Source organism: Balaenoptera acutorostrata, chromosome 19 (genome assembly GCF_949987535.1).
Source record: "Balaenoptera acutorostrata chromosome 19, mBalAcu1.1, whole genome shotgun sequence".
Lineage (NCBI taxonomy): Eukaryota > Metazoa > Chordata > Mammalia > Artiodactyla > Balaenopteridae > Balaenoptera > Balaenoptera acutorostrata.
Window position 1 is genome coordinate 36,087,319 of NC_080082.1, and position 13,879 is coordinate 36,101,197.

At 36.2% G+C, this 13,879-nt stretch overlaps 1 protein-coding gene across 1 annotated transcript in view; it reads right to left on the minus strand.

Annotated features, from left to right (window-relative positions):
- Positions 1-13,879, minus strand: part of LONP2 (lon peptidase 2, peroxisomal) — a 98,943-nt gene that overhangs the window by 79,436 nt on the left and 5,628 nt on the right. Inside the window, exons 2-6 of the mRNA XM_007167632.2 lie at positions 11,249-11,483; positions 8,259-8,390; positions 6,908-7,030; positions 4,185-4,348; positions 1,170-1,264 (exon numbers count right to left, since the gene is read on the minus strand). Coding sequence (XP_007167694.2) covers positions 1,170-1,264; positions 4,185-4,348; positions 6,908-7,030; positions 8,259-8,390; positions 11,249-11,483 — 749 coding nt within the window. The remainder of the gene's footprint in view (positions 1-1,169; positions 1,265-4,184; positions 4,349-6,907; positions 7,031-8,258; positions 8,391-11,248; positions 11,484-13,879) is intronic.

Consider the following 13,879-nt stretch of genomic DNA (forward strand, 5'->3'; position numbering starts at 1 on the left):
AAGGGGGTGGCACATACTATATCATTCCATTTATATAAAATTTTAGCCACACACATTAATGTGTTAAGTGAGCCTATCAAAAAAAACCTAATTAAAATAGGGTTGTCTTAACCTTAACACTGCCCCAGCATAGTTAATTTAACAAAAATATGCTTCATTCTGGGCCCTCTTTGAGACAAAAATAATTTTTTTGAATGCTCAATACCAGAGAGCATGGTCCTCTGTCGATTAACCGAAAAGTATTTTTTTAGAAAATTATTTTTTAATATTAAAAGTTCAACATCCTGAAATCTAGTATGTATATCATACCTCATGTGGGGCATAAACGTGCGTTTTAGGGCTAATGCTTCAAAATTTCTAGCACTGTTTTAAATGTAAGAGTTTTATTAGCCAGGATAATATATCTGTTCAATTTTCAAAAGTCAACCACATAGCTATTCTTATGCCAAAAGTAGTTCAGGCAATCAACCCCCTGCTGAACTCAACAAACCTTGTATGTAAACTTGACAAAAGAGTGTCCAATAACAGACATAAATGCAAATAAAATGATTCTGAAGATTCTGAAAGACGACTGAGTATATTTCTTACCCCAAGAGAAAATACATAACAAATACATAAGAAAACTGGTATAAAATGCTCCTGATAGGTAGAAAAGTTCTACTGAAGGATAGAGAGAGAAAAACAATTTAAACTCTTTAAATAAGTTCTAGTGGGAGAAAAACAAACTTCCAAATGGTAAAACTGTTCCACTGTTATCCTGTCTTTATATGTAATTATTTCCTTTAGAAAACATAAAAGATATAGTCTCTAGTACTGAGTTGGCACTTATTGCCGACTACCTCAAAACTGTTTTGTTTTCCTATGTTCCTGACAAAGAGCACATAAATATAAAAGTTTATTGTCTGACTATTGGTATTGAGAAACACATATTTCACCAATTACAGAAAAATCTTACTTTCTCCAAAATTAGGCGAAAGGTACTTCCATGAAGCACCTTCTTTTCCTTTTCATCCTAAAACCTAGATGACACAAGTTGAGTCTCTAAATAGTTTACATCATGAACTACTATAACAGGAAGATAACCAATGGGGAGTATTTCAACAGAATTTGCTTGAGCTTCCTGAGTGACAATTAGACTGCAAAAAAAAGGTGTTATTTTGTTTGCTCACCAGTTGTACTTTTGTTCCAGGGAAGTTCCACCATAAGTTCTAAATAATTTCTAGTCAGAGCATATTCTGGCATCGACTGAGGCATTTTTTTGAGCCTGTGTGGAAAGAATACATAGCAAACCTGTTCAAGAACATAGAAAAATTCTGTAAAACAGAAAAACCAAGTATATCTCCCTTTCATGGTCAGATATTATCATGCATTTTTGGCTAAACAAATCTGAAAAAGGTTTTAAAAATCTAGTTAATAAAATGATTATTTTGTTTTAAACAGATACTTGCAAACTGGTGGGGAACACTATATGTGATTCTATCCTTGAAATATGGCCTTATCAGTATCAGTATCTCACAGGGAGGGTCTAAGTCACACTTACCCATTGATTTACTTAAGTGCCCAATCATGCATAATACAGTAATTACATATTGTTTTGTATCAGAGATGAAGTCAGCTCACCAGATATTTAATTAAAAAATGCAACTTCCATAATATATGCAGTGCATAATAAGGTGTTCTGCACACAACAGATGTTCTGCATTTATTAACTAATGTCAGAGTCAATATAAAATATGCCTCAACAACATTTATATTCTTAACTGTGAACCTCAGAAGTCAAATATTCAGTTACTAAGCATTCAGTTAGGTTGATTACAATTCACTCATAAAAGAAAATGCAATATAGTTACAACGTTACAAGTATGGAAAGGAAAATTTGGTTTTCTATTTAACCCTGAGATTATCCAGAAAATGTAATCAATCCATGTACCCTATCCTGTCATCAAGGTTCCCCTGTACTTTATCTTGTACAAAGAGAAAGTGACAGTCCCTACCCTCTAGAGTTTATAATCTAAGGAAGAAAACAGTAACTGAATAAACATTATTTCTAAGCAAAATATGGTCTTTTATTTTGGCTGCGCTGGGCCTTCATTGCTGCGCGTGGGCTTTCTCTAGTTGTGGCGAGCCGGGGCTACTCTTTGTTGTGGTGCAGTGTGTGGGCTTCTCATTGTGGTGGCTTCTCTTGTTGTGGAGCACAGGCTCTAGGCGTGCGGGCTTCAGTAGTTGTGGCTCACAGGCTCTAGAGCACAGGCTCAGTAGTTGTGGCGCACGGGCTTAGTTGCTCCGCGACATGTGGGATCTTCCCAGACCAGGGCTCGAATCTGTGTCCCCTGCATTGTCAGGTGGATTCTTAACCACTGTGCCACAAGGGAAGCCCAAAATATGGTCTTAAGACTGTGAAAAGGAACACTACCTAACACCATACACAAAAATATACTCCAAATGGATTAAAGACTTAAATGTAAGACCAGACACTATAAAACTCTTAGAGGAAAACATAGGAAAAACACTCTTTGACATACACCACAGCAAGATCTTTTTTGACACACCTCCTAGAGTAACAGAACTAAAAACAGAAATAAACAAATGGGACATAAACTTAAAAGCTTTTGCACAGCAAAGGAAACCATAAACAAGACAAAAAGACAACCCTCAGAATGGGAGAAAATATTTCCAAGTGAAACAGACAAAAGATTAATCTCCAAAATCTACAAACAGTTCATGGAGCTCAATATCAAAAAAACAAACAATCCAGTTAAAAAATGGGTGGAAGACCTAAAGAGACATTTTACCAAAGAAGACACAGATGGCCAAGAGGCACATGAAAAGATGTTCAACATCACTAATTATTAGAGAAATGCAAATCAAAACTACAATGAGGTGTCACCTCACACCAGTCAGAATGGCCATCATCAAAAAATCTACAAACAATAAATGCTGGAAAGGATGTGGTGAAAAGGGAACCCTTCTGCACTGTTGGTGGGAATGTAAATTGATACAGCCACTATGGAAAACAGTATGGAGGTTCCTTAAAAAACTGAAAATAGAACTACCATATGACCCAGCAATCCCACTACTGGGCATATACCCTGAGAAAACCATAACTCAAAAAGACACATGTACCACAATGTTCACTGCAGCACTATTTACAATAGCCAGGACATGGAACCAACTTAAATGTCCATCGACAGATGAATGGATAAAGAAGATGTGGCACATATATACAATGGAATATTACTCAGCCATAAAAAGAAACAATAAAATTGAGTTATTTGTAGTGAGGTGGATGGACCTAGCGTCTATCATACAGAGTGAAGTAAGTCAGAAAGAGAAAAACAAATACCTTATGCTAACGCATACATATGAAATCTAAAAAAAAAAAAAAAACGGTACTGATGAACCTAGTTGCAGGGCAGGAATAAAGAGGTAGACATAGAGAATGGACTCGAGGACACAGGGTGGGAGAGGGAACGTGGGGTGAAGTGAGAGTAGCATCGACATATATACATTACCGAACGTAAAATAGTTAGCTAGTGGGAAGCAGCAGCATAGCACAGGGAGATCAGCTCAGCGCTTTGCGATGACCTAGAGGGGTGGGATAGGGAGGATGGGAGGGAGGCTCAAGAGGGAGGGGATATGGGGACATGTGTATGCATATGGCTGATTCACTTTGTTGTACAACAGAAACTAACACAGTATTGTGAAGCAATTATACTCCAATAAAGATCTATTAAAAAAAAAAAGGCTATGAAAAGGCAGTTGCAATAGTGATCGTGTTTGATAGCATACAGTAGGTGGAAGAGTTGTATCATTTATACTCAGCATTTGAGGAAAAGACTAGTGAAAGTGGTGTTGATTCAGGAGTATTAAGAACATTTTGAGAATCAGATTCCGGTGGAGCAATGAAGAGGAAAAAGCACTCCACAGATCACAGCTATAACCTGAGAATTAGGAAAGCCATAAAGATAAGAAATATAAGAGATAAGAGTTGACAATGGAAAGGTAAGATGAATAGAGTGGTCCATGACTATACTAAATATAAGAAAAGGAGAAAGATGAAAGAATATGAAACAAATGACTCAGCTTTGTAACGCAAAGTAGCAGATTCATTTCCATGAGCAACAATTTTTAACGATAATAAGCAAAATGAAAATACTAGTGAATGAACAGCTTCTACAATTTACCTTTTTATCTCTTTGACACAGACTTTGTGGGCCTGGTCTGGCATACTGGATGTTCGTATTTTTTTCTCTAGCATGACAATGTCATCATTGTCTTCATCCTCATCCTCATCTTCTAAAGTACCTGGGATGTGTGTAATCCTCCTAATAGGGCGTATTGCTATAATCTAAAGCATAAAGTACAGAAATAAAACCACATGTCAAAATAAACTGGAAACGAAGTATCGAGCTAGACATATACATTTTTATGGCTAGAGTCTAAATCTTTAGGAACTAAAGTTCAGAATAAGTAGGACGCACATGCACATATGGAGGGAGCAGGATTTAAAAAGCAGACCAAGATAAGGTGGACATGATTCTTCCATATATGCTAACACTACCAGCACGAGACAAAAAAAAAATTCAAGGAACTGGCTACTAGAAATAATTAAAACATCTAAGAATTGTCTTTTCTTGAGCTACTCCTGCAGCCACTATTTTCTTGATAAACTTATGACTACTTACCATTTGGCAACTGAATAAATTCCATTTTCCCCCCTACACTGAAAAGTTTCTCTCTTAACATCTTTAATCTTTCCACCATTGCTTCTATTCTGTTTGTCCTCAACACATAGAAAAGTCTTCCTCCTTTCAAAATATTTTATCTTACCTACGGTCCCTTCCAGTTAACTATACATTATTTACATCCCTTGTGATGTTCTGCTTTTCCAACAAGAGGCTTTAACCACCACTTCCCCCTTCTTACCAATTACTTAGTAATTTGTACTTTGTACTTTGGCTTTTGTCTCCATTGTGCTGAAATTGTTCTTTGAAATCCAACAACATTCTCCTTTGCCAGGTCAAATGGTCTTATTTAAGATCTCTTTCTCCATGACTCTCTATCATATTTTAAAACTACCTGCTCTTTTGAAATTCTCAACTCATTATTATCATGAATCAACTCTAGCCATTACTGGAGCAAAATGGTATACTGGTATTTAATTTAAATGTCTCAGAATTTATTTTTTAACCTATGACATTACCTATTTAATACATTCAAATATATAAAGTTAAAAACATAAAACAGTAAAAAAAAAAAGTAATTTTATAAAAACAGAAATATTAAATACATACTTTTATACTTATGTAAGTCATTAGCAGACAAAATTAATAAAATATTTTAAAGTATGAAAAACTAAAAATAAAATATTTAAGTGAGATTTTTTTAAAAGCACATCAATTATTTCATTGCTGAGACAAAATTACTTTTTTATGCAATTTTTCCGCAGCTGCTAAAAGAGAACTTTTGAACTCTTTGGGGAATAGGCAAGGAGACAGTTCTAGGCAACTCCAAAAATTGTCCTCTGATTCCTACATTTTCAAGTAACTGTTGCTTGTTTGATAATTTTCTGGAGCAACTTTCTTTTTAAGCAATGGTAATATTAGTTGCTAGCAAGCTGTAAGTTTTCTGTCTCCCAATGCAGAGTATGCACTGGCTTGTCCTTTTGTACAAAATAAATAACTGAGTTGATATGATCTCAAGCCAGAAATAATTCAATTTCTGGTGTTTGCTTTCAATGGCATGGTATTCTACAACACCAACCACCAGATAAGCTACTCCCATCTCTCTCATTCTCAGCCTACTTTCCTGCTCCTTCTTTAGTCCCACCAGGGAGGAATCCTTCACGTCTGCTCTTCTGTCTCCACAATGTCTTCTCTTCAATGGAGGAACGTTTCTGTGCTGATGACCATCAAATCTGTAACATTATTCTCAACCGTTCACTTAATTTCCAACAGCCTTCTGGTTCTCCAACAGCCTTCTGAGAACCATCATTTTCACCCTTGTCCACATCAAATATATTTTCCTGATCCTAACTCTGCCCACACATAACAACAGTAAAACCAACAGCTCAAAGCAGTCTTCAGACAGATTGCGTCATCCATATAAATGCACAAATCAATAGAGAAGTGAAGGATTATTTGATAATGGTGTTAAGTCAAATAAAAAGGGAAAAAATATAACTGCTGTCTTTACCTTATTAACAGGGCAAAATAAAATACATATAGGTTAAAAAGTTAAATACTTTTTAAAAATCAACAACAGGAAAACTAAAAGGAAAGTGGATATTATCAAATCCCTGGAGGATAGAGGACTCTAAGCTTAGAAGAAAGGAAAAGACTAACAGTTTGCATATGAAAATTGAAACGCTTATAAGTTAAAACAAAAAAGTCAGCCAAAAAACTTTAAAAAGTAAAAACAATTAAATTTTTAAGAAAGCCAAATTACGGCACAACACACTGACACAGTCCTTTTAGGAAACAATTTTGTGGTATGTTCTTAATAAATACTGTATACAGTGAAAAAAAGTCATACTCAAAGACACTCATCATAGTTATTTGCTAATTTTTAAAATACTGAAAACATCACACAATGTTTGGCAGAAAGAAAAATGGCTTAGTAAACTATCCTTTTCAGTGATTACCAAAACAAAAACAAAAAATGAGAAAATGTCTACATGCTTAAAAGGAAAAAAAACAAAAGATCCAGACATGGAGAAGTAGCAGAGGGAAACAAACTAAAATTCAAAATTGTATCAGTAACTTGAGTGTAAGAGACAATGAACTTGTTTCTTCTTGTTCCTTTATTTATTCCCCCATTTTTTTTCTTCAAAAAAAAACACACCTGAATCTCACATTACACAAAAACAACTAGGAACCTGAAGAAATGGATTAAAAGAAGCACTTACCCGCTTATCATCATCTTGCTTGTGTTTTCTGGTTTTCTGAAGCAACTTCAGGCCTTCAATTTGTCTGACAAGCAGTGGTATGGTCATCTTGAACCGTTCCTCCAGACTCACAGCATCTAAAATCTGAGGAAATGTATAGCATCTCTCTCTCAGAAATACATGCTCCAAAAACAAGGCAGTCAAGACTCATGACTTAAACTGAGTAGAAAAGACAATTCTATCAATATTCACAGCTACACTATGGCTAACACAACCAAATTATCAGCAAGGTAATCTGACACAAATACCAGAATCCTAAAAAAGATAAGAATAAAAATACCTTGAGTTTCCATTTAAAGATGAAGCCTTATGTATTGTTCCAACAGCAAGAACAAAACACATTTTATGTCAACTCTTCCTGGGAATTATTCTCTTAAAGCCCAGTCTACATATTAGGTCTATACAAACTTTAGGTTCAAAATATTAAATTTTTACAAACACAAGAGACTAGGAGCACTTTTAACCAACCTCCACTAACGATTTGTCTGAGTGACTAATGCTCTCCGGTCCTTCAGTATAACACTCTTGCTAAGCCTACAGCCAGGTCACTCTCTAGAGCTCCTGCCTTCTCTGCTCCTACCAGCTGAACCGAATTCTTGTGTTTAAACCCAGCCTGTCTGCATTAGTTGCACTTGCTAGTATAACTGTTGGACTGAAGTATTAAATAAACTGGGGATTTATTTAATAAATAAGGAGGGTTGTTTCAATGAAAACTAACTTTAATGTCCTAGGAAGATTCAATAAAGCAGACTGCTTAAAAATACTACAAAAATAAGTGTGCAAGAAAACTTTTATAGTTTGCAGGAAAGACATTCAAATCTAAGAGTCCGCACTTGGATTATTTTTCAAGTGTCTTTGAAACTCATTTCACTTTAAATAAACAGAAATTGAAAATCATAAAAAAATCATAAATATCGCATCATAGGGGTGGTTAACGTAAGAATCGTGAAGAATTCTAACAAAGCAGGCCTATACACAAGGGAAAGGTCACGGCTCCACACTTTTAAAAAGTAGTGAGACAAAGCATATTTATATATTTAAGTTAAATTAAATACTTACCTTTTTTATTATTCTAGCTTTAACTTTTTCTACACATTGACAAACTACCAGTACTGATAATGCAGATAAAAGAACGGCCTAAGTATACAAAAATGTAAAGCAATCACTTTAAAAGTCAACTTAAGCCTCGTAAAAGCATCTTAACTACTTCTGAGTCTCCAGTATCTTACCTGAAAGTCAAAACTTACTCGCTATCTAGATCTGAATAGGAAGTGACAAAGCAACGTGGCATTCCAGAGTGGAACAGTGTTACCTGGAGCTTCTCTTTGTTGCTTGTTCGGATAATTGATGTCAGAATGTCTGGTAAAGCTTCCCTCGGAAGACTGTCTAAAAGACGTCTCAATTTAGCAACTGCGGGGACAGATATATCCAACATTTCAACCAACTACAAGGGAAAAAAAAGTCTTTGTTTATTAGAGTCCAGGCATTTTTACAGGACTCAGAGGAAAAGGGAAGTACATTTAAAATGTCAATCAGAATGAAAAGCAAAAATGGCTCAAAAAGTGGATAATACTAATGTTTATAAAAGGCTTTGTAAATCTGTGATTTTATTTTATTTTGTTTTGGAAAAAAATTAAAATTTATAGAAAAATTACAATAGTACAAGAAACTCCTTCCCCTAAATTCACCAATTGTTAACATTTTGCTACATCTGCTTTCTCTCTCCCCAACTCTAATCACACACACACACACACACACACACACTATTACTGCTGAATGTTTTAGAATAAATCACAGACATCATGACCCTTGTTCTTAAGAACCAAGGCATTCTCTTACACAATCAGTGTAATTATCAAATTCTGGTAATTTTACATGGTTGATGTTATTATATTAACCAATCAGTAGCTGAAACACTGTTTTTAAGTAGAACACTGGATTAACTAGACTCTGAGCATTGACTGAATGATTTTTTTAAAAACAACTTCCAGGGTATAGCCTGGAGTTAAGACAGATTAAGCTCAAGGCAACCTTTCAGTAACTGTGATAGTCACTGGGGCTATTGACAAAGTTGCCCTTTCCTTTTCAACTCATGGGGTAGGGCTGCTCCTTCTCACCTTTGAATACAGATGTACATGGCTATGGGTCCTGCCTGGAACCATGAAACATGAGGGGAAGTGACAGTTCCTTCTGGGCAGAAGCATCAAAAGCCATTGAGAGATCTGCCACATTTCCTTTTCCTTCCTCAGCAATAACGGAAGCACGTTTTGAAATGAATCTCCAACCCACCGGGGTCCTGAGGTGACTCTAATTGCTAGATCACCACACTCGCTGGTTTGGGGCATGAAGTGTGAGTGAGAAATACACCTTTGTCATGTTATGTGACTGAGATTTTGGAGTACTTAACACAGCAAAACTAACTTAACACCATACTGACTAACACAGATGATGTACCAAATCCTCATACAGTCACTCTAATGAGATTTCACATGCCAGAAATAATCAAACCTCTCTAAAAGCAGTGTAACTTTGGAACCTATCTGTTACCTGCTTAGAGTCAAAAGAATTAAAGCCTAATTATGATGACGCTGTCCAGGTGGGAGAAGTAGATAATAAAGTTTGAAAACTCTTTCTCCTAGGAAGTCATTCTAAGAAAATAAAACAGTTAAAACTCATTCTCCAAGTACTTATTGAGTACAAACTATCTGTCAGACACAATAAAGTGCTCAGTATAACATGGTTAAAGCAGGGATGAATTCAAGTTTGGTAGGGAAAAGAGACCTACAAGATAAATTTCCATACAGCGTGATAAGCATTATATTAAAAGGGATGATTAAGCGATTGTGGATACGCATGCAAAGGAGCACTAACAGCCTACAGGAGCTGGGAAAGCGTAAGTCAAATCTGAAAATTCAGAGAAGGAGAAGCACTCCTAGCAGAGAGAACAGAAGGTAAAAATCACAGAGACATGAAATAACAAGATGTGAAGCTCTCTGACATACAGTGTGGCTAGAACTCTGGGTATAAATGGAAGTAACTAGAGTTGCGAAGGGCCTTAATGTTATACCAAGAAATGTGAACTTTATCCTAGAGCCGTTAAAGTCTTCTACTCAGGGGAGAGGCATACCCAAAGCTTATTTAGAAAGGATTAGTGAACAGGTGGGTGAGAAAGAGAAGCAGCTAGAAGGAATCAGTTAGAAAGCTCCTGAAGAAGTCTACTGCTGAGGGCTGTAGAAGAAGATGTAGAGGGGATGGAAGAAAAGCATTAGCTGGAAACAATCCTAATGTCTAAGAAGAGAAATGAAAAAATTATGATATCCCAACTCAATGGAATTCATAAAAGTACTTAATACGGAAGTTAGATATGGATAAGAAAACAAAACGTTAAGACTGAATAGGAACCAAGACCAGAAGATAAGCAAAAATAAAATTGGATGCATGATGGCAGTAAATAATGGTGATGTTTCTCTCTCGAAAACTCCCCTTAATGTCATTACAGAATCTTTACATATTTAAATTTTTTTGTTGATTGATAGTGGGGAGAAGTAAAGAACAAGAGAAAGAAGCTATAAAACTATGTCCAACAGAGGAACGGAGACTCAGGGAGGATTACTCGGGAAAAGGGAGAGAAATTCTATTTTCCCCTCTATTTTCTTCGCTCCTAAATAGCACATTCACTTACTCTGGTTCTCAGAATGAAGTCTCTTTCAGCCCCAGAGCAGCTGTACTGCCAAATGTTCTATTTTGCTATTGTTGTTCACCACACTAGCAATGTGCAGCTTCAAATGCCACATCAGGTGCGAATACCATAGGCTATGAACACCTGCCTATGCATGCCTCATGTGTGCTTCCCTCCCAGAATTCTAGAGGATCAAGGTTTCAGCCATACTTGAAACCATGGGCTTAATCTTCCATACCACTCACAGTGTGATCCTGACTTCTGAACCAACATAACATATAATTTGATGCCTAGGTAGTCTAGTGACAAATAGCTTCTGTACAGCATTTTAATTTTTAAGATTATTTAGGTTTAATAACTACCTGGTTTGGAGACACTGGAAATTATAAGGAAAACTCTAGAAATACTCTTTGGGAAAAGTTTAGGAAGGGTTGGCTAGTATGTCCTAGAATGATTTAGGTACAATCCCAGACAAAAGCAGTTTGAAATCAATGTACTATAATATAGTGCGAAATCATTTAAACATGTACTGCCCGAAAACTTCACCACTCAACAAACTCATCACATCTTAGGGCAACAAAGAAACCAAAGAGGGTTTTAAGGAAAAACTAAAAGCAACTCACTTGTACTGCATACTTGTAGAACTGTTCCGAGAGTTCTCCTAGCTCCTCCCTAGTCTTACAGGTGTTGGGAAACTCCTCCAGCCAGTCCAACTGTTCCACTTTGGCAACAGGATATGGCTTCTCTTTTATGACCTGTACGATCTGGAAGCGGCACAGGCCCGTAATCAGCAAAGTATAGTGGGGCTTGGGCCAGTTACTGCCCACAACCTGGACCGCCAGTGCAGCTGTCCCAATCCTGAAAAACACACAGAACATCAGTATTACAAATGCTCAGTATGGTAGAAGAGAAACTCACCTCAAGAATAAAGACGCAGACGTAGAGAATGGACTTGAGGACACAGGGAGGGGGAAGGGTAAGCTGGGATGAAGTGAGAGAGTGAAACCGACATATATACACTACCGAATGTAAAACAGATAGCTAGCGGGAAGCAGCGGCATAGCGCCGGGAGATCAGCTCGGTGCTTTGTGACCACCTAAAGGGGTGGGATAGTGAGGGTGGGAGGGAGACGCAAGAGGGAGGGGATATGGGGATATATGTATACGTATAGCTGATTCACTCTGTTAGCAGAAACTAACACAACATTGTAAAGCAATTATACTTCAATAAAGATGTTAAAAAAAAAAAGAAACCTCAAAAGGGTTGCCTTTTCTGAGAAATTCATTAAAAAACAAAGAACGTCTAAAGTGCAACTGAATCATTTCTCTATTTAATTTAGCATCCAGTACACGGTCTTTTAAGTCCCTACCATCTGATATGGGGCCATCTCATTCTAATTAGCCATTTAAAAATTAGGTAGAAATTCCTAAACATTTGGATTATTTAAGCATAAAAACATGAGTAAAAGCAGTTGAGATTTATATAGCTTAAATTAATTTTGCCAGCTAGGAATGAGGCAATCTTACACCAGAATATATATGAGCATTTTAAACAGATTTAAACAGCGTGATGTAAACCAATCTAAAAAATCCCCTTCTGATACCAGTTTTGCTACTAACACCAAGCCAGGTTTTTTACATAATCTATAAAACTGCCATCAAATCTGGGAATTAACATGTATGTCCTTGAATTTTGAATTTCTAAATCTGGGGCTAAATATCAGAGGCCACACTTTCATGGACTGAGGAGAGTTAGTCACAGACCTACATCTCAGGAAGATGTAAACCTAGTTCTGTTTAAGTGGTAATCACCTCACCTAACACTAGCTGAAAAAGTTATACTTTAAGTCTTAGCTCCATATCATGCAATTCTGACCAAGTCACATATAAACTAATTCACAGAAAGAAAGTTTCATCCAAACTAAGCTGAAGTGATACAAAATAGAAAGATCAATGTTCAGAGGACACTTCGAGATCCCAAACTACCATTATATTTTCTCCCCTCAGGCATAGGAAAGGTTGTAATTTCAGAAAAGAAACTAAAATCAAAGTGACCAGAGCTCTCAACACCCTGGGACAATGGTGACACTGGAATACTACACTTGCCCATCTCAAACATACTGATGGCACAGACAGTATGTGCATATTTTTAGTGAGCTTGCTCACTTCTATATGCAGTTAATTCTTGATTAGTTCCTTGTAAATGATTCATTCTGTAGATTATCTGTACCTTCAGCTTCCCACCACCACTCAGTTTATTCTGAGCTATGCATATAATTTCCTTAACACCCTTCCAGGCATATCACGTGGATAGGGGATAAAACTCGATTTAAACAATAACTTAAACCAAAAGATTAGGAGGATAATTTGGTGGAGAGAAAAAACATCATGTACTTTAAAAACCTGAAATGATTTGGCAATCATCTATTGAGTTATTTGTGTTGTGGGTGCTTTTCTTCAGTCACTAATCAAACAGTAGGTTCTATCTCCCATTCCCTTAAAACCAACTCCGATTGCCTGAGTTAGCCATATCTAAACTGATTAGAGACCAACGAAGACTATAATTCACTGCAGATGACAACCACCAATGCTTACACAATGCAGAAAGAGTTTACAGTTCTATATACAAGAAACATTAACAGACAAGAAACCGGATTCCTGGCCTAAGGGGTTTACAAACTAGAAGCCAAGGAGAAACCAGAGAGAGATGAGACAAATCCAAACTTCCAGATTAGGAAATAAATTTAATTATCTGGGCTATGTCACTGATTAAAGGTGAGACTAAAAGTGAGTTTTCTTACAAAGCAAATAAAATAGTTTTCCTAACTGTGAAAGGAAGATGTTCCAAACTGAAAAGAGATTAAGTTGGATTTATACTATGCTTTTCCTCCTAATAAAAAAAAAAATATATATATATAAAGGTTTTAAATATGTTATTTCTTGCTTTAAATCACTTATAGTTGACAACATACCTAAAAAAATAAAAGGGTACATAAAAAGAATGTACCCTTTTTAAAGAAAAAAACATGATGTGTGAAATAATTAGATGGCTAGAAACAAACTACCTAGTGAAAGACATTTGGGGTAAAAGCTCTGGAAAGAAGGACGACATTTAATGTTATTTTAGACAAGTTGCATTGCCATGTTGGGCTCTAGGTTTTACATATAAAAATAGGTAAACAAAATAGTCAATTAATCTAATACTTTCCTTCTATGATCCATATGATACATAGGCTTTATATCAACTTAGCCATC